The following is a 21,073-nucleotide window of genomic DNA, read 5'->3' as shown; positions in this document are numbered from 1 at the left end:
GTAACATCTAAGCCAGCACCTTACCCTGGTCAGAATGGCTGTCATCCATGGACAACAAATCTGCTTGGCGGGGACCTTGGGTGGGGGGGTAGGGGGGTGAAGAAAACGGAGCCAGCTCGTGTCCACTTAGAAATTTTTTTTTTTTTTTTTTTGAGACACGGTCTCATTATGTAGCCTTGGCTAGCTTGGAGCTCACCAGGCTGGTCTTGAGCTCAGAGACTCATCTGCCAGTGTCTCCCAAGCGCTGGGACTAAAGGCATACACCATCATACCTGCTTGGATTTTTTAAAAGTTTTATGCAACATGGCTATGCTCATTTGTATATATTGTAGGGATGCTTCGCTGCTCCACTAGCACAACTGAGTAGTTGTGGTAGAAACCATGTGGCCTCCAAGCTGTCTCCCTCTCAGGAGAATATACTTGCCGATATGTGAGACGCACATTACTGCTCTCATAGTAATGTCCTCGTGCAGTATTTCTTTTCTTTGTTTTATAAAAAACAAATCACATCTTTGTGTATTGTTTTTCTACTCTAAAATCCATACCTTCATTGGCAGCATGGTGTTCCATAAGGCGGAAATAGCATTATCCAGAGCCAGGTATAGTGGCACATGCCTTTAATCCCAGGATTCAGGAGGCACAGGTAGACAGAATTCAAGGCCTGCCTGATCTACCTAATGAGTTTCAGGACAACCAGGGCTAGAGAGAGAGAGAGACCTTGTCTCAAAACAACAACAGCAACAAAAAAATTGAGATAAATGACTTGGAAAGGGTGAAGGGAAGTAATCAGAAAGGGGGGAGCCAAAGAGAAGGGTAACTGGGTTCGACTGACCAGCAGCCTGTTTCACCCAAAGAAATACACTTTGTGAGAACTAACAGAAAAGAGCCCAAGCTGCTGTGGTCCATTTCCTATGAATCCTGGCTTAATGTTTAAATAGACCTAGACTGTAAAAATGTAACAAGAAAAACATTCCAATAAAGACATGGGATAAGGAAGTGAGCAAGGCACACAGTCAAATCCTTTTAAAGTGTTTAACATCTTAGCCAGCACCTTATCCTGGTTGGAATGGCTATCATCCACGGACAGCAAATCTGCTGGGGATGTGAAGAAAAGGAGCCTTTATTGACTGTTGGAGGGAATGTAGGTTATTGTAACTCGAGTGAAATCAGTCTGAGCTTTTGTTGTTGTGTTTGGTTTGTTTGATTTGTTTTGGTTTTCAGACTGGTTCTCACTATGCAGCCTTGGTGGTGGTTTCTAAAATTACTGAAACTAGAACTACCTCATGACCCAGCTAACCATGTATGGATATACGCCTGGGAATCTATATCACACCACAGAGACACTGACACATCCGTGTTTAACACTACTCTTCCCAACAGCAGAGAAATGGAATCAGCCTAGACGTCCACCTATAATATAGATGGATGTATAATGAAACTTACCATAAATACAATAGAATTTTATAGGTCGTAAAAATAAAATGTACATTAAACTGGAAAATATGAGGTACCTCAGGAAGACAGTGACAATGTGTTCTCTCATACAGATACTAACTTCTGATTTTATGTATGTGCAGCTTCAGCTTCTGACTCTCTTAGTGGCTCTCCTCCATGTGGCAAGTGTCCATCTCCTTGCTGCTGTGGTTCAGGCTGCAAGATAGATGGGCATTGTTTATTGACTAAGAATAAAACGAAGGAAAGCATTTGTGCCTGAGATACAGTAAATGGGTACAGTTAGCAATAGTAATATGCTTAGAAGTAGCAGATAAATGAAGAGCAGAGACTGCTGGCATTTGCATAATACTAACTTTCATGGAGTTTGTTGTAATTTTGCCCTGTGGTGATGAATGGTTGGCCCTACTCTTTTGGGACTCCTGGAACTATTTTTGATGATGAAACTGTGTACCCTAAATCATCACTCCTGTAGTCTGCTCTCAATGCTCTAGATCACCTGAGAACCAGGCATGAGGGCACATTGCTGTAATCCTAGTACTTGAATGGCATAGACAAGATCAGAATAAGTTCAAGGCCAGCCTGGTCTACATAGTTCTAGACCAGCGTTTCCCAGCCTTCCTAATGCTATGACCCTTTAATACCGTTCCTCGTGTTGTGGTGACCCCAACCATAATATTTTCATTGCTACTTTATAACTGTAATTTTGCTAGTTATGAATCATAATATAAATATTTTTGGAGACAAAAGGTTTGTCAAAGGAGTCACAGCTCACATTGAGAACCACTGTTCTAGATGATCCAGGGCTAGAATGTGTTTAACCTGGAGATAACTCACAGTCTTTGATTCTATTCTCATATTCTACATTAGGGCTACTAATTAATTCACTACAGTGCTAGGCGCTTTCACCATTTGACTGGTCTCTCCATTTACCATTATTTCCATCGTCCACACCTAGTTCTACACTGTTTCTATTATGTAACTTAGAAAAAAAGTTTACTTGTAGGTAAGAACAGGTTTCTAACTCTGGGAACCGTGAGATACCCTGGGTAGGAAGGACACGATGGTTCATCTCGGGTTCTCACCTTTAATGTTCCATACAGCTTCGATTCCTGTTTCCTAATAACCCCACATAGTTTTCATCTGAAAAACCAGAAAAGGCTAGTGTGATGATACACACCTTTAATCCTAGTACTCAGGAGACAGAGGCCATGGGTTATCTGAGAGTCCAGGTCCAGACTGATCTCCATGGCCAGTTCCAAGCCAGTCAGGCCAACATTGTGAGACCATCTCAAAACCAAGAACCCTGTTAAGCTCTGGTGAAAATTAAAAAAAAGGAGAGACAGGTTAAGAACACTTGTTGCTCTTGCAGAGGTCCAGGGTGCTGTAAATGCAATGTACAGGCAAGAATACACAAAAATAAATCTAATAAAATAAATACAGAGAAAGGTACTTTTAGGAAGATGAAATGCCACACTCTTAGAAATACACATACAAATAGTAAGTAAATCTGACAAAGGGAGACAGCCTTGGGCTTCCATTGTGTCACGTTCCGCAGCCCTTGCATGGATGTGTGGAACTGAGGCACTCAGACGGTGGCCTTTGTGTCTTTGGAGTGTGAGTGCAGCCATGGCACTTTGTGAAAAAACAGAAACCACCAGATGAGCCACAGTAAGTATTGGCAAGATTTACCGCCGGTGGGTGGTGCGCATGCGCGTCATACACAAAGCGGGGTTGGGGGAGTGGGGGATATGCTAATAGGTTGAGGGGACCTTTATTCAAATCGGAAGTGACCTACAGTGGTCACATCCGCTCAGATCTTCAGGTAGTCGCTTCGGCTGGTGTTGCCAGGACATCGTGGGTGTTTGGAATCCGAACCCTTGGAATTGTGGGTGTCCGTGGGCGGAAGTCGCGGGGCCCTGGCGTGCGGAGTGCAGAGCTTCTGCGGTGCGCTGTGAGGTGAGTGCGGAGCTGGGAGACAGGACGCCGAGCTGCCGAGGGCTGAGGCGGCTGCAGGGGCTTGCCGATCGATCGGTTCGTTTTCGTGCTGCCCGTGCGGGTTCTGCGCGCCTGTGTTTCGCCCCTCCCCTGTGTGCTGTCCTGTGTGATTCACACCGGCGTCCGTAAAAATTGTCGTGTGAGCACGTTGGGGTCAGGACTCTTGAGTGTGCGCTGCAGGATCCCGGAGCATCAGGCCGAGGACCTTGAGGTGGCTTGTGACCCGCTCGGGCATCGATTGGCTTAGGAGTCAGGCGAGCAGCGCTGCTCGGACGGAAGGAGGCTGGGGCGGGTGTCGGCTGCTTTCTGGTCCCGCAGTGTTTGAGAGCTGTTAGCTGGAGCCCTGGCCCCGGCTCAGACACTGGCCTGCCAGAGGAGAAACACTCCAGAGAGTAAGAGAAAGCGGGAAATGAATTTATTTATGTTTTGGCCCAAACTGGGGTAAAAGACCAAAGAATTAAAAATTAGGTTTTTTTTTTGTTTTTTTTTTTTGGGGGGGGGGGGGGGGGGGGGTTATTGAGTTAAAGTTTAAAGCACAAGCCCAAATGAAGACCAGCCAGGTGGAGACATGTCCACCCACCTGCAGGGGAAGAACCAGCCTTACTGCATTCTTTTCCTGCCCACTAGAGATACAGTTGCTAGGAAACCAGCCCAGATGGCCTGGCCAGAACCACTTAAAGAGATACCGTCTCCTGGCAACCCACCCAGATGGCCAGGCCAGAACCAGTTATGGACTTGGCACCTAAAGTAAACCAATCATTTCAAATCATTTCCCTTAACCAATCGTATAACACCAGAGCTTGGAGCCCCCTCTTCTCCCCCCCCCCCCCCCCCCCGCTGCCCCTTGCAGTTTTGCCCTTTAAAAACCTTGTTCCCCTAGACCTCCCCACCTCATTCCTCTCCTGCTTGCCACCCATGCTCAAGCTTGTATTAAATAAACCCTCATGTGTTTTGCCAGGGACTTGACTTCTGGTGGTCTTTTGGGGTCTTGTGATCTAGGCACAATGGGGACACAGTGCCCGCCATCATTGTCAGCCTAAGCAGTATTAGCAATCAAAGAAAGAAAGACTGAAAAAGCCTGCATGAAAGCCAGGAGATATATTTAGGTATATATAATATGGCATGCTCAGTCACCTAAACCAAGACATAAGCCTTGGTGCTGACCCCAGAGACCAGGTGCTCTGGGCATTTATGTTCCCTGTATTATATTTCCTGTGTGGAGCTGGAGCTGAAACAGAAAGGATTCAAAACAAAAACAAATAAACAAACTAATCCTAATTCAATTACAATTGCAGGTGTGAGGCCTGCCAGAGGTTTGCCTCGTGGATTTGGTAAGGACCGGTAGTTGCCAGGTAAGCAGAATGGTGCTGTAAGGAGGCTTTGAAGCAGAAGTGGGGTTTCTGCATCCAAGCAGGCAAGGGCCAGCCTCATGCGGTATGCCTATGGAAGAGGCCAGTGAGGATGAAAAGCAGAGCGTGGGCCCAGCAGCGTTGCATTCCCAGCATCCACATTCATGGTGGCTTGGAACTGCCTGGAACTGCCAGGGGATCCGTTGCTCCCTCCTGTGCCCACAGTCACTGCAGGCTTGTGGCGTGCAGGCACACAGACAGGCAAAACACCCATTCACATATAATTTAAATTTTTTTTAATAGTAAGAGTAAATCTTTGAAATTTTTTTTTCTCTAACTTCAATGAGCTACTTTTCCCAACTGATCCACACCTCTTTAAAAAAAAAAAAAAATTACCGAAAGAAAGAAAAGCAGAGGACGATCATCGGATACGCTAAGCAGACGAGTTAAGTGCCCTCGTGGCCCTGTGTCAGCCTCTGGTGTACAGACTTGAGGTTTAGGTTTAGAAATCAAGACTTACGTGTCAGGGTAGTCCTGCAGGTGGTGGGCCATGCCTGCCCTGTGATCTCAGCGTGCTAGAGGCTGAGGCTGGAGGATGACTGCAAATCGAAGGCTGGGCTGGGGAATGAAACAGTTACGAATCGGAGCCATGTGGAAGTCAGAGCCAGAGTAAGGAAACGTACCTAATGCATTTTAGTAAATGCAGCTTTGTGCTTGTGTTTCAGTTTTTAAGATCTACTTTATGTTTTTGAGGGTTGGGCTGCTTGTATGTAGGTATACCAGGTGTGTGCCTGGTGCCCAGAGAGGCCAGAAGAGAGCATCTGACCCTCCGGAGTTAAGAGGTTGTGAGCCGCGTGTGGGTGCTGAACCTGAGGCAGCTGCAAGAACAGCAGTTGCTCTTAACCGTTGAACCACCTCTCCAGCCTCTGATTTCTTCCCCCCTTTCCTTCCTTTTGACAGGGTATTCCTGTGTACCCCTGGCTGGCCTGAAACTGAGTTTGTAGGCCAGTCTGACCTCAGATGTGGCTGCGACCCATCTGTGTATTTCCCCTAAACAGCCCACTAGTTTCCAACAGCTGAAAGGCCAAGAATGTCACTGGAGAGCATGTGAGGCCTGTAAGAAGAGATTTTCCCGCTTGTTGTAGCCTGCCTGCCTAATAGTCCCACCAGTGTTTTGTTGTTGTTACTGTTTTGGTGTCTGTGTCATGTGCAGGTTTATTTGGCTATGGATACACGCATGCATACAGGTGAGCATGGAAGCCAGGGGGCAATGTCCAGTCTTCCTCAAGCCCTCTCTACCTTTTTTGACTCAGGGTCTCTGTCTGTTGGAAAGCACCTTTACGCTCCGAGGCAGTGGCTCTCAACCTCCCTAATGCTGTGACACTTTAATGCAGTTTCTCGTGTTGTGATAACCCCCAACCATAAGATTATTTTGTTGCTTATCTTTTGGCTCTCACCAATGTACTTTAGAAACACTTTCGTTTGTGGCTTTATTTGGTCCTCTTACTCCAAAGTTTCATCAAGGTGATACTGCATTGGAACATGGTAGCTGGATAACCTGTATCTGTGCTCCCAGGCCACATAGTAAGACTTATTTGGCTCTAGAGTAAACTGTTCCTATTTCCTTTAAAGTGAGAGCTGTGGTTTCTGTGTAGCCAGCCACCAGGAATGAATGACAAAAGTAGCTTCTAGAAGCTTGTTTTAATGCTGCTTCCAAGCCAGGCTTGGTGGAGAACACATTTTTCCTGCACTGCGAGGCAAGACTATCGGGATTTCAAAAACAATCTGTGTTAAATAATAAGTTCAAGGCCAGCCAGGCCTACATGAGACCCGACCTCAAAAAAAGAAAGAAACATCCATGCAATATAAAATATAAAATAATAAAAGGGTCTTTTATATGGACCCTTGTGTTGGGAGTTATTTGGAGTTACGTGGAAACCAATAAGTAACACTCTAAGGAAAAAATTTATTGGCTATCAAAGTAATCATAATTTCAGGGTCCTGGTACATGTCAGTGACTGGGAGGCAATTTGTAACCTGGCAGTCCTGTGCCCAGTCTCTGTTTGTTATTTGTTTGTTTTTCGAGACATAGTTTCTTTGTGTAGCCTTGGCTGTCTTAGACTTGCTTTGTAGACCAGGTTGGTCTCGAACTCACAGAGGTCTTCCTGCCTCTGCCTCCCCAAGTTGCCAGGATTACAGGTGTGTACCACCATACCCTGCCTGTGTCCCATCTTTAGAGGTCACTAAAAGTCATTGGTTTGAGTGATTGCATCCGGTGCAACTGTGTGAGTCATTACAGACAGAGAAGACACACAGAAGTCAGCCAGAGGAATGTTCAGGCCTGTAATCTCTACAGTTAGTTGATAGGCTGATGGGGCGGCATCACTGTGACCTCAAGGCCATCCTGGAGTATGTATTGAGTTCTCTGTCAGCCTGTGCTACATAGTAACAAAATAAAAAGGAGGAAAGGGTAGGCTTAGAACAGAGGGCCGGGTCCTTGTGCATTCCAGAATACTTTCTGGTCAAGGAGGGAACTGTGGTAGTCAACTACAGGGTATGTCAGAACAATGTCCAGAAACAGGAAAAGCTTCAGCTGGGGCAATGTGTCCTTTTGTGTAAGTCAAACATATACTGATCCCCTTCTCTTCCATTTGGTGACCTCAGGTCATATTGGGGAACATCACGGAGTCTCATTTGCCTCCTCTTAAAACACCAGGTATAGTCACACCTCTGGCATACAGCTGAAAAGATTGTTTGGAAAATAAGCTCAGAGATAGCTGATTTTTTTTTTTTAAAGTCATATTTATAATCTGCCAGGCAGGTGCTGAGGGCTGCACCAAATTCCCAACACCTGTATCCCAGCTTTATGTCACCTTACTTAATAGCTTCCCGCTGTCACAGTTAAGAGGTGGGCGGAAGAGTTGGATGTTTCTGGGCTTTGTCTGTTCTGCAGCGTCTACATGATGACCTTCAGGTAGAACCTTCAGCTCTTTGTGGTCAGATAATGGTTGGGTGAGTGATAATGTGGCCACTGACTTTCCAGGGCTCCCTGATGTCTTTGCAGACCTCTGGGGGATGCCGAATCATTCACACTGCCAATTTGATCAACATAACCAAGCTGGCCTCTGTCCTGCAACTCTCCTTGGATCCTCCACATGCTCACGTGTCTTCAGAATCCTGAGAAAGTCAGAGGCAGACCAAGAGCAGAAACCACAGAGGACATGCCTACTGACATGACTTTCTGCCAGAAGGCCCAGAGACTGGAAACAGGGGAGCAGGACGGATCCTGTGAGGTGAGGAGAGATGGCCCAGGTTGGGCTTTTCATAGCTAGATGGTAGACATTGGAAGCAGCAGATTTGATTCCTGTTCCTAACACAACCTCGATTCTCCAGCTAAGAGCGAAACGCACAAGGCTGAAACCCCAGCGTTCCCTCATCTTCTCACTGACGTGTTCCTTGTGCTGCTTCTTAGGTTAGGTTTATCTGCCCATCTGTGACTTTCTGGGGAGGCCTCTTTCTGCTCAGCCCACAGGACTGGCCAGACAAAGAAGTAGGTGCATCCACCACTAGCTTAGTGAACCCGAAGTTTGTGTGTGTGTTAATTATGGTAGCATTTGTGAAGTGCAACCTTGGGCCTGGGGGACTCAAGCAGCTGCCTCACCAGCACCTGTTACATACTTCCCTCAGCTGTGTGTCCAGCTTACACATTTATGTAGCATGGAGTGGCCTCTTGAACCTCTCCCTTTCTCCAGGAAGGAATGTTACAAAGCCAAGGTAGCGGCTTGGTACCGCACATGTGTACTGCTCCCTGAGTCTTTTGACTTTCTCTCCCAGTTTATAGCTACACGTTGACTCCTCAAAAGTTGGGTATTTTAATGTTTTTGTTTTGTTTTGTTTTGTTTTTTACAGTAGGGAAAATAGCTTGGATAAAAATTGTCCATTAAGATTTAGCAGTATAACAAAACAGGAATGTTTGTTCTGTACATCCCTGATCCCAGGCAAAAACATGAGTGACTTCTAAAATTACAGTTAAGGAATCTTAACTGAAGCTGTACTTTGAGGCTATTGAGTTCTAGGAAACCTTGGGATACTTTGGCAGTAAACTCCATTGGACCGTATATATCTTCATTGCCTGTTCATATAGACGCCCTAAGGTGACACTGCAGGACCTGTGATTTCTCAGAGTGGTGATGTCACTGCTGCTAACTGCTGTATGCGTTGTAGCCATCAATAATTGAAGGGATGCTAAATTTTCCTTAGAAAGTGGTTTTAAAAAAAAAATTAGGTGTTCTACCAAAGATTCTACTGCTGAGTTTTACGCTTTTAAGAGATATGATATTGAATTTTCAGTATTATTCAGTGAGAGAGGATTTAGGCAGCCCATCAATATGTAGGCAAGTGGATGGAACTAGAAAAGATCATCCTGAGTGAGGTAACTCAGACCCAGAAACACACACATGGTATGTACTCACGGATACGTGGATATTAGCCATAAAGTACAGGATAACCACGGGCCCTAGGGAGCATGCTTGAATCTCACTCAGAAGAGGAAATAAAATAGACATATGGAGTGGATGGAGGGAGGAAACTGGGAGGGGGGAGAGTAACAGGGGTGGGGATTGTGTGTGGGGAGGGGAGCTATGGAAGAAGACAGGGAAAGAGAACAGAAATTGGTGGTGGGGGCACCTCTGGGACCGGGGAGGCCCCTGGGGGTCCATGGGAGTGACCCTACCTGACTCCTAGCAGCAGGGGATATGGAGCCTGAAGTTGCCACCTCCTGTAACCAGGTGGGACTTCCAGTAGAGGGAGGAACACACCAACTGACCCATAAAACCTTTGACCCAAAATTTATCTCATCTACTAGAAGTGCAGAGTCGAGCAGTACCTGAGTGGGGAGTGAGGATTGAAAATAATTAAAACAAATCACACTACCACACGGGATGGCTTGAGAGGGCTGTCAGTAATGACTGAAGCTGTGTGGGTTTATTCCAGGGTTCATTTTTTTATAGGTAAAGGAAAGACAAGTCACATCAATTCAAAAAGAAAAGGTTTCTGGGAACGCCCAACTTCCATTTCAAAAACTACTACCCTATAGCAGATAAAGTCCTATTCTAAAGCTAATTCCCTAAAGCAGTTAAGGTTCTTGGTCACACAGACAAGCTTTTAAGGAATCTGGAACAGGCTTTTAAGGAATTTGACAAAACTTCCTCTTTTCTTTGTCAAGGTAAAGGTCAAGGTGAAAACATAACCTAGCAGTTTAACGAGCAACCCTCGACAGAACAGAGATTGAGGAAATGGTCAACGGTTGACTGGCCTGACTGAGACCCACCCCGTGGGAGAGAGTCAACCCCTAACACTATTAATGATACTGTGCTCTGCTTGCAGAATTATGCCTAGCATAACTGTCTTCTGAGGGGCTTCATCCAGCAGCTGATGGAAACAGATGCAGAGACCCACAGCCAAACAATATAGGTTGTGAGAGACCAAAAAGATTAAAAATTAGCAGCTATTATTAAGGCCTGAACTAGGTGGGTGGAGAAGTCTAGTAATACCCTGAGGGGAAGGACCGCCTTACTGCATTCTTTCCTCACCCACTAGAGATAACAGTTGCTAGGAAACTGGCCCATCCCCCCTAGGGAGGGACACCAGGTCTTTAAGGTCTGGGAACCTTCCTCTAGCCAATCAATTTAAAATGTAGCATTTTGACCAATAGATGCTTGCCAGGCAGGAATCGCCCCTGCCTTGAGCATGCTGGGAGGGACCAGAACCTTTAAATCACCCAACTAACCTGGGCACAACGCACTCAATTCCCACGGTGGGTGGGTGTGGGCCCAAGCTGCAGCTTGTAATTTACAATAAAAAGAACCTCATGTATTTACAGCGGAGTCTGTTTATTCCTGGTCTTTTGGGGTTCGTGAACTGGGCAGAACAGTTGAGCTCGGGAAGTTTTGTGGAAGAGTAGGAAGAAGGATAGAGGGAGCTGGAGGGGTCAAGGACCCCACAGACCTACAGAGTAAATTAAACTGGGCCCTTGGGGGCTCACAGAGACCGAACCACCAACTAAAGGGCATCCATGGCCGGACCTAGGCCCCCTACACATACGGAGCAGATGTGCTGTGGGTCCCCTAACAATGGGGGTAGAGGCTGTCTCTGACTGTTGCCTGACTTTGGATCCCTTTCCCGTAGCTGGGCTCCCACTTGGCCTCAGTGGGAGGGGATACACTTAGTCTTGCTGTGACTTGAGGTACCAGGGTGGGTTCGTTCCCCTTGGGGGACTCTAAAATAATAGTTTGGATATGTTGGTCTGAATTAAGTATGCTATGAAGATGGTTTCATCGGAAGGACTTTGTGGTCTCTGTTGCATTGCATTGGAGATCTCTGCTCTGGAGAATGATCACACTCCGCTTTTATTTTTGCCAGAACACTTGACAGTGGTGACATGCCTGCACTATTGCGCCCTGCCGGGGTCGGTCTTCCATCATGCTGGTCATCTCTGTCTTGTGATGTTAAGGTCATCACTGGGTTCAGGCGTCATCATCCCAGAATCCCACTTCATACAGACCTGGCAGTGCTGTTCTTGCGTGCTTTCGCAGTCACTGTCGATGAAGACGGTGCTGCAGTATTAACTGCCCTTCAGGCTGTATTTGTGTCTCCAGTGCTGCTGAAGGCAAACCTTCCACCATCACATCTTAGAGGGACACAAGTTGGATGCAGGAAGCCCAGCCTTTTAAAGTTGAAGGTCTTTTCATTTCCCTGCAGTTAATTACTTACGTGACAATCCCTGACTCAAAACTGAAAAGCCCATAAGCTTTTTACCCACCCCAGGCTTGCCCCAGACTTCCACTTCCTCCTTGGGACTTGGATGACAGCCAGTTTCCAGGCATTGTGGGTTGTTGCTGCCTCCCCTACACAGAGCTCTGCAACTCCCGAAGCCATGGCTTTCCCTTCCCTCCGCCTTCGTTTTAGTTCTCTCCTAGGGTACAGAGTTCTTTCTCCACATTCCAGCGAAGCGTTTCCTTTCCAGTTTACATTGCTTTACTCAGATTGGCATGACAGCCCTTCCCAGGAAGCCGCCTAACTCGCCCTGCCCAACAGTTTGCTTTGTATAGATTTCTAAAAATGTTCCTTTTCAGCCCCATACGTGGGCTTATATTTGCTATTTTGCAAGTCTGAGTTTCTTTGAGAGTACAAAGTCATAGTATTGAATCCCAGGGACCCAACACAGATACAGACAGATACAATGTGGCTTAATAACTGTCATGCTGTTTAATCATTCATAGAGAATGAATAAAAATCTGTCTATGGCCTCCTTGGAGGGAATGCCAGTATTTGATAGGTGGCCAGTTATTTTGTATGTATATATGTGTGTCCCAAAATACAATGGGAAACAGGCATTTTATGGAAAGCGTGAAGCCTAGTCTGCGGAGTGGGGATCACTGACAACACAAGTCCTATTTATCAATGTTAATCCACAGTGAATATGTTGTTACAGAGATTGGTGACCTTTGAGGATGTGACGGTGGACTTCAGCCAGGAGGAGTGGCAGCACCTGGACCCTGCCCAGAGACGCCTGTACCAGGAGGTGATGCTGGAGATCTACAGCCACCTCTTGTCAGTGGGTGAGCACAGCCGGCCTGGGGATGCAGGATGGGCCTCCTTTCCTTATTCTTCTTTTTCAAACATGGTGGACTCGTGGAGCCTACATGATAAAAAACTGACTCACGCAAGTTGCCCTTGGACTTCCACATACATGCAATGGCATATGCAACACATGCAAGTACATACACATACATATATGTACATGTGGGTGCTGGGAGCCAAACTTGTTGTGCAAGAGCAACAAGTGTTTGGTTCGTTTTAATTTATTCTTCTCTCACATATTCCACACCCTCGCAGTTTCCCCTCCCTTCTCGTCTCCCAATCCCTTCCCCCAAGTCCACCACCCTCCTGATTCACTCCTCCTCCATTTCCCTTCAGAGAAGAGCAGGCTTCCCAGAAACATCAACCAAACATGGCATAACAAGTTACAGTGAGACTAGACACATACCCTCATCTCGAGGCTTTACAAGAAGGAAAAGGGTCCTAAAAGCAGTCAAAGGTGTGAGACCCATGCAGGCTCCCTGACTGTTGGTTCAGGCTCTGTGAGCCCCTACGAGCCCTGGTTAGTTGATTCTGTAGGCCATGTTCTTGTAGTGACCTTCACCCCTTTGGCTCTTACGATCCTTCCTTCCTCCCCTTCTTCTGCACGTTTCCCCAAGCTCTGCCTAATGTTTGGCTGTAGGCTCTCTGCTGACAGTTATGCCGGGCTCCAGTCTACCAGTAGAGCAGAATATCATTAGGGATTATTTTAATGTTTTTTGTTTGTTTGTTTGGTTGGTTTTTGCCAGTTGCATTTGGTTCTATCCTGGGTCTTTGGACTATCCGGCCTCTGGTTCCTGGCCCTCCAAGCAGGGTCAGGAGTGGGTTCCCTTTTGCGGCATGATAATGGTACAAGGTGGACCAATCATTGGCTGGCACCACACTCCGCCCAGTACATCTTGCAGGCAGTACAAATTGTAGATGGACGATTTTGTAGCTGTATTAGTGAAAGTCTCCACTGAAGCCTTGCTTGGTTATTTAAAAAAACAAAAAAACAAAAAAATAAACTGCTTCAGGTCCTGTATCCCCATTGCTAGGAGTCTTTCCTGGGGTCACCCTTACAAATTCCAGGGAGCTTCCATTGCACTAGGTTTGCAACCAGTGTTCTTCACCACTGAACCCTCTCCCACCCCACCTCCTCTGCACGCATGGGGTGGGGTGGTTTAAAATAAAGAATAATGATTTGAGAGTAGTTTCTCTCTCAGGGTGGGATACTTGCCTAACAAGTAAGACTCTGCTTTGATCCTCACTACCACAGTAAAGAAAGAACTGTAAACAAAGGCAGATGAGAAAAAGGGCAAAGGACGTGAATGTGCATTTCTCCAGAGCTAATGACACCCTCTTGGCAGTCTCTAGCTCTTAGCTGCCCACCAGCAATGCCGGATCACAGCCTTAGTGGAGCCCTGCCTGTGTACTACCTCTGTATGGCTAGGTCTCTTATTCATTGAGCTGCTTGCCTTTGCCCAAACCAAATCATCGCCACAAATGAGCTGAGTGATTTTGGCTTCTAACCGTAGCTCCCAGTTTCTTGCATATAAAACAGGGAGAACAGATGTGGCTATTTTGTTGAGTTCATGTGTCCAATGCATAGAAAGTTGCCAAGCACACAGCGGTGCTGTATAGATGAAGTTTGGTGTGTAATAAGGGGTACAGAGGACTTTTTGTTGTTGTTTTTGGAGACAGGGTTTTTCTGTGTGGCTCTGACTGTCCTGGACCAACTTTGAAGACCAGGCTGGCCTGGAACTCACAGAGATCCACCTGCCTCTGCCTCCAGTGTTGGGATTAAAGGCGTGCACCACCACCTGACTATATAGGACCTCTTACCGTTGTCTCACAGGATGAGCATAGCTACCACCAGACTCAGCTTTCTCAGTGTTCGGCTCTGCGAGAGTCCTCCTCCATCCTGTTCATTGTGCCTGCTCCTTCCTCTTCTCTACAGGTGAACTGCAGCTTGACACACCACAGCAACAAATTTGTGTGAAAGCTTCGTTTCTAAATGATGCAGCCAGTGAAATCACAAGACACGGTGCATATTGTTTCATTTTGGAGAAACTGTGGCAGGATGGTGATACTACTACAAAGACAGATCCACAAAGCCAAATACTGCCCATAAGTCCTGGTGCTTTCCGAAGCCAGAAAACCCTAACTGTAGATAGTGCTTGTGACTATGAAGAAACCGGAGAACCGATTCTTTTGGGGCCCCACCTCATTTCTTCGCAATACGTACCTCCAAAAGGTTTCTCGTTTGCAAAAAGTTTGAAGCCTAACCTCGGAGCAAATTGTGACAGTCAAAGCAGTGCCACAAGGCAGCTTGGTGATGTTCTTGGACCTCACCAGTTTTTTACACAAGGCTCTTTTCATGGTGTGTGTGCAATTCCTCACCAAAGTGAGAAATCATACAATGCGAGTCAGTTTGGAAACCTTCTTTCTCCTCATCCACCACTTATGGAGCATGAAATTAATTTTCAAGACAAACCAGTTGAATATGCTGGATGTGGGAAGGTCCTCGCTGGTGAGTCAGCTTTCTGTCAACAGCAAATAACTAACAACATGGAACCATCTTTTATCTGTCACACTTGCGGGAAAACCTTTCTCCACAAGTCTAAATTGACCTCCCATTCAGAAACTCACAGCATAGAGACTCCTTATCAGTGTCCTGACTGTGCAAAATCTCTCATGGGTGCGGCCAGCCTGCAGGTGCACCATGGAATCCACATATTGGAGAAACCTTATGAATGCCATGTGTGTGGGAAGTCATTCAGTTACACATACCACCTAAAGGTGCACCTTCGAACACACACTGGGGAGAAACCTTACGCGTGTTCTGACTGTGGGAAGGCCTTCAGCCAAAAGTCAGTCCTCACCATACATCAGAGAATTCACACTGGGGAGAAGCCTTACACATGCAATGACTGTGGGAAAATGTTCGTTTGTGCATCAGATCTGACAAAGCACCGTCGATTTCACACAGGAGAAAAGCCTTATGAGTGCCCTGACTGTGGGAAATCATTCAGTATTAAATCTAACCTGCTTGCACACCATCGAATTCACACCAGTGAAGGAGCTTACAAATGCTTTGACTGTGGGGAATCATTCAGGAAAATATCCCAGTTGAAGGTACATCATGAAATTCACACCGACGGTAGATCCTTTGTGTGTTCGGACTGTGGGATGGCCTTCAGCCAAAAGTCAGTCCTCAGCACACACCAGAGAATTCACAGTGGGGAGAAGTGCTACCCGTGCAGTGACTGCGGAAAGCTGTTCCTCTACGCCTCGGACCTGAAGAAGCACTGTCGCCTTCACACGGGGGAGAAGCCCTACAAGTGCCACGAGTGCGGGAAGTCATACAGGGTGAAGTCACACCTGCACGTGCACCAGCGCACCCACACCGGGGAGAGGCCTTTCAAGTGTGGCGACTGCGGGAAGTCCTTCCGGAGAAACTGCCACCTGCAGATGCACCAGAAGACCCACACCGGGGAGAAGCCTTACAAGTGCTCAGACTGCGGGAAGTCCTTCCGGCGGGCGTCCCACCTGAAAGTGCACCATCGAATTCACACCGGGGAGAAGCCCTACGTGTGTTCCGAGTGTGGGAAGTCTTTCAACGACAGGTCGGTTCTCAGCACACATCAGAGAACTCACACGGGAGAGAAGCCTTACATATGCAGCGAGTGTGGCAAAGCCATGGCTTCTAAAGCCAATCTCAAAGAGCACCAACGAATTCACACAGGCGAGAAACCGTATATGTGCGCTGAGTGTGGGAAGGCCTTCAGTGATAAGTCTTCTTTCTACAGACATTGTAAAATCCACAGTAGGGAGAAAGCTTTTGTGCGAAACAAAGGTGAGAAGGGCTTCCTGCAGAATTCACAAGTGACATCCTCTGAGCAGACTCGCGGTGCAAAGAGCCTCTAGTGATAATCTGTCTTTGGGAAATCTGTCTGTTGTTGTTGTGTGTCGCTGAAGGTGTGTAGTCAAGGTCACATACTCACATTACTGACGCTTTGGGAAATTGTTCAGGAACTCTGGGTGCACCATCCTGGGAATGTGTTGTGGATGCAGAAAGTCCTTCAAGATCATAATGTTTTAGTAGACTCCAGTGCTCTCACCAGGCACTCATCTGATCATATAAAAGAATTTATTGTGGAACCAGGTCCTCATCCATATCCATCATCAAAATATTCTTGATTTTCATGAAAAATATTTTATTACAGACCTAAATAGGACTGGGGATATCATACTCCGTTGGTAAATTCTTTGTTTTCTGGACACCACAAGCGCACACAGGTATCTGCCCATGGTACGTACACAAACCTAACCACACAAGCCATGGTTCATAGTTAAAAACTATGCACTGCTTATTTAAACATACACATAATTATATGGGAGAGAAATATTAATGAACTTGCAGGGAGAAGCACAAATGCCTGTAGGCATTTTATGGACTGTCAGTTTCCTTGCATGTTGAAGAAGTTTTAAGGTAATCCTTCTGTAGTTAATGGTCCAATGGTTTCTATAGTATTTATAGAAGAGTTTCTTGGAAATTACATCAGTGGTTTCTCTGTTTATTGTGGGATACTGTTTTTTTGTTTTGTTTTGTTTTTTAATTTGAGACAGGGTCTCACTGTGTAGCTCAGGCTGTCCTGGAACTCACTGTGTAGACCAGTCTGGCCTCAAATTTCACAATACTTTCCTCGTTTCTGTCAAGGAAAGGATGTAGTTGCTGGCCTTATCCATACCATGATGGCCAGCAGACAGTGTAGCTAGTTTTGATTTCCTAGCCTTTCATTGTATTCTCCACCACCATGTCCAGTTTCAGGTTTCTGGAGATCATCACCTTCAGGGTGCCATTTTTGAGAGACAGAAACCCAGAACGTTCACAAACGCCTGCCAGAATCTCCACAGCTCGTTTGTGCTGGTGTGAGTAATGCTTCTCCATGATTTATGTCCCTCCAGAACCTCAAAGTGACCTTGTGGAAATGGCTTTACTATAGAAGTGACTTAGTATGCAGACATTCTTGTGACAAAGCCAACAATTTTGAAAGACAGGACCTAGAGGCAGAGATGTCAGTGAGAGCTCCAAACCATGGACTGTTGACCGTCAGCAGCAGAAGCTAGAAAAGTTAACAGGATGCTTTCTTTCTTGGGAGTTTCCAAAATGATCTGTCTCTCGGCCAGTACTGAGATTTCCACACTCTGGTCTCAAACATGGTGAGAAAATAAGTTTCTGTTGTTTTGCCACCTATTCTAAAGCAATCTAGGAAAACCAGTAGCAGGCTCTGGGGTACCCAGATACTCCTGCCCACCTTCCTGCTTCTCCTGTTACATCTCACTCCCCTTTTTAGTCATTCTTTTCTCATCCACTGCTCCTGAATTTTCTGTGCACCCTTGTCCTCACTCTGGTTCCCATATTTTTAACTCCTCTTTCGCTAAGCTAATCCCATATTGCTATTCTTCCCATGAAGCAATGACCCTAGCCTACCAGGTGTCTGCCCCTTGTAGTTCTCAAACCTGTATCCCTCATTTTTCTCTCATTGAGGCCCTCTAGACATGAATATTACTTCTTGGATCAGACCATGTATTTCCTGTGTGTTTATTTCAGTTGTGTTTGTTTCTTTCTTTGAAACTGAGTCTCATGTCATTGAGGCTACATTAGATTCTAATTTGCTGTAGAGCAGAGGATGGTCATGAAATTTTGAATCGTCTGCTTCCACCTCCCAAGTGCTGGGATGACAAGGGTGTGCACTACCTTGGCCAGATGGTATTTTTATAATGTCCCCCATCCAACATGTACATAAGTGTAAATCTGACTACCCTGTTGAAAGATGAGGCTGTGTTCCTACAATCTCCAAGCGCAATGGGATCTTATTCTGTTTCGGTGGGTGCAATATAATGGAAGTAACGCTGTTTGAAGCCACACTGAAAGCTGTGGAGCATCTGCATTGTTTATCCAAATGCTTATCCTTGGAGCCTTCCCCTGCCATTTAGTAATTCAAGTCATGTTGAGGCCAGTATACTATAAGAAAACCCAGTTGAGCCGACGTCGAGAGGCCCAGAGATGGACATGAAGGACATGAGGATTGATCCAGGATGTTATTCCTTTGGTTGGTACTCCAGTTACATCTCAAATGCTGTATGGGAAACCATACCACAACCACTCAGATGATCCTCCCCAAATCCCCGACTTAATGTAAACCCTGAAAGGTAACAGCAACGCTGGAACATTAAGATCTACCTTCCTTTGTTGTTGGAGCAACAAGTGACCAGAATATTTCTCCCTTGTCTGCACCAGCCATGCCTACACCCCTGTGCTTCCAGGGGCTGCTGTATTTCTCAGGGGCTTTGCCAAGTCCCTGAGTTGGACAGGTGGTTAGAAGTAGAGACCCACCTGCAAGCTTACTATTTAGGGTGAGATGATGGGGCAGTGGGGAAGACCCTCCTCACTGATGTCCACAGGTTCGGCCTAGCTCAGATTGCATTAGGCATTGCAGTGCCGAGCAAGGGTAGTTCTCTCATTTTTAGCCTGCCTTTTTTTAGGAGGTGGATAAAGGAGGTAGGTGTCATTGATGATACTTTGGTTAGAGGGATACACCTACAAGTACCATTGCACCCAGAAATGACACCGGGATACGTGTGCTGCTACATCCTGGAAAATCACACGGACGTTCATTCTTCCTATTGCATACAACTCGGTGTTGACCATCGCCCTGTGAGACCTGTAGCCAGCCTTGTTTTACTGGCCTTGAAGACATCACAGGGCTGAGGCCAGAGTGAAGGTCAGCCCAGGGTACTGGGTGCAGCGGTGGGAAACTGGCAGTTGCTTTCAGTGTATGTCCAGCTTGTTTTCCACCGAGCCCCCAAACACTTTCCTAGTGAGCAACATGAATTGTGATGTGTAGTGTGGGAATTGACTATCAGCCATGCTGGGTTGTGGTACTGGGGCATCCATCATGCATAGGCTATGCTGTGACACTAGTTCAGCGCTATTTTATGACCAAGTCTGCTCATGTCTCCACGACGTGGCATGAAAGCATCCCATAACATTTGTTCTGGATCTGAGCACCACCCTAAGTAACAACAGGCTCAGCTATTCCCCCCTCCCGCCCAGCTCCTCTAACCCATCATGGATGTGTCTGTCTATAACCTCCCTATCAGAAGAGCAACTTGCTGAGGGCAGGGCTGAGAACTCACTTGTGTTGGAGTCCCCTCAGAACCCAGGACCCAGCTTTGCCTTCTCCAAAACATCTTAGAGGAGCATTAAATATGGAAGATGAGGCAGAGCTCAAGAAACATCTTTATGGCCACCACAATTTCATCTGCTAGGGATCTGGTTTTCCTGTAGAAGTAGATAAGGCTGAAGTCAACTGCTAACTAATGTCAGGATTTGGATTTATGTATATCATCAGCTCAGATGTCACCCAGTCTCAATTACAGAAACAGGAATGTCTCACTTTTTATACTTAACATTTGTGTCTCATAATTCATCACCAGAACAAAACCAAAGTGCTTTGTCCTGCCTTCAGTAGGTAGAAACTTAATGTTTGATATCCATCAAGAGTTGTCTACCCATCATAAAGGACATGACCATGATTCTCAGAATTAGAATGACATGATCCAGCTACATTTTGCATTTAGGAACTGGTCTAAAAGACATACACACATAATACAAATACAAGATTTCTACAGCAAAAAGAAATCAGTTTTGGCTGCCCATCAATACAAGATTTCCAGAGAATTGGTGCCATCTGTGCTGCTGGCATCCAGCTAACCCTTGACACTCCAGCGAACAAACCCAGGATTAAGGTATGCTCTATGGAGATGGGTCGTTTCTGGGAGAGAAACTGAGCAAGGTACTCTGGGATCACTACTCTGTCTTCTGAATATTGCCCGTGTGGTTCCGTTTCCCGGAACAGTCCCATAAACTTGAGCAAATAAAGATCTGAGACTGGAGACTGACTCAGATGAATCAGAGGAGCATGAAACATAACAGTTTTTATATATGAAATTTGCTTTGTGCCTTAGGTGATAGTCATCCAGGGGAGTGACAGAAGAAGACAAGTGACCTGGCAGCTCATGAGTCTGCAGATGATACTGGGTGTGACTCAAGTTTATAGTGTCTCCAAGGTTTAAGGAGGGTGAGGAGGCTCCCTGCTCCTTTGTAGATTATGTACAGCATCTTGGAGGAGAGAGAATTTCCAGCTTTAGGAAAAAAAGTAAGAGGGAGTTACACTGCCTACCCCTCAGTACACAATTGCCGAGGGATAGGACATGGACTCCCTTCTGTTCCCTCAGCTGCACCTCCAGGAAACAGCCACCTTCAGTTCCCAGCACTGGTTCCTCTTTCTCCCACAACTTCGGGCACTCAGTGTTCTGGCTCCACACTCAGAGGAATCTCTGACCTCAACAATTGTCTGTGGGTACACTGGTTCCCGGAGAGGTCACTAGGCAGATAATTTGGATGTCAAGAGTTCTAAGATATAGTGAGCATCAGCACTGAAGGGTATGGGTGGTTTTTATGGACCCAGAAAGGTAAGGTAGCTGCTATCCAGGAGGTTAGGTAGTTTCTGGCTATCAGATACAGTACAGAGGTCAAGATACTGGCATGGCTGGGTTATGTGTCCCACTGAGAAAGAAAGACAAAG

The 21,073-nt window shown here is 46.2% G+C and overlaps 1 protein-coding gene across 1 annotated transcript; it reads left to right on the top strand.

Moving 5' to 3' along the window:
- The first annotated feature begins 3,272 nt into the window (after window positions 1-3,272).
- Window positions 3,273-20,369, top strand: LOC129681532 (zinc finger protein 260-like). The gene is made up of 5 exons (XM_055613485.1): window positions 3,273-3,411; window positions 4,746-4,802; window positions 7,864-8,092; window positions 12,292-12,418; window positions 14,377-20,369. Exons 3-5 carry the CDS (start codon window positions 7,955-7,957, stop codon window positions 16,344-16,346), a joined length of 2,235 nt encoding a protein of 744 aa, XP_055469460.1. The 5' UTR covers window positions 3,273-3,411; window positions 4,746-4,802; window positions 7,864-7,954; the 3' UTR covers window positions 16,347-20,369.
- Window positions 20,370-21,073: the final 704 nt, after the last annotated feature.

The sequence above is a fragment of the Psammomys obesus genome, unplaced genomic scaffold (genome assembly GCF_907164565.1).
Source record: "Psammomys obesus unplaced genomic scaffold, mPsaObe1.curated_primary_1811, whole genome shotgun sequence".
Taxonomy (NCBI): Eukaryota; Metazoa; Chordata; class Mammalia; order Rodentia; family Muridae; genus Psammomys; species Psammomys obesus.
This window is presented reverse-complemented; position numbering and strand designations above follow the sequence as displayed.

What these genes read in the sequence shown, in the direction of transcription:
- LOC129681532 (XM_055613485.1), top strand. Translation starts at nt 7,955, where the DNA reads ATGCTCACGTGTCTTCAGAATCCTGAGAAAGTCAGAGGCAGACCAAGA. An exon ending in AGCAGGACGGATCCTGTGAG is followed by an intron (nt 8,093 to 12,291) that starts GTGAGGAGAGAT and finishes ATGTTGTTACAG; the next exon opens with AGATTGGTGACCTTTGAGGA. An exon ending in CAGCCACCTCTTGTCAGTGG is followed by an intron (nt 12,419 to 14,376) that starts GTGAGCACAGCC and finishes TCTTCTCTACAG; the next exon opens with GTGAACTGCAGCTTGACACA.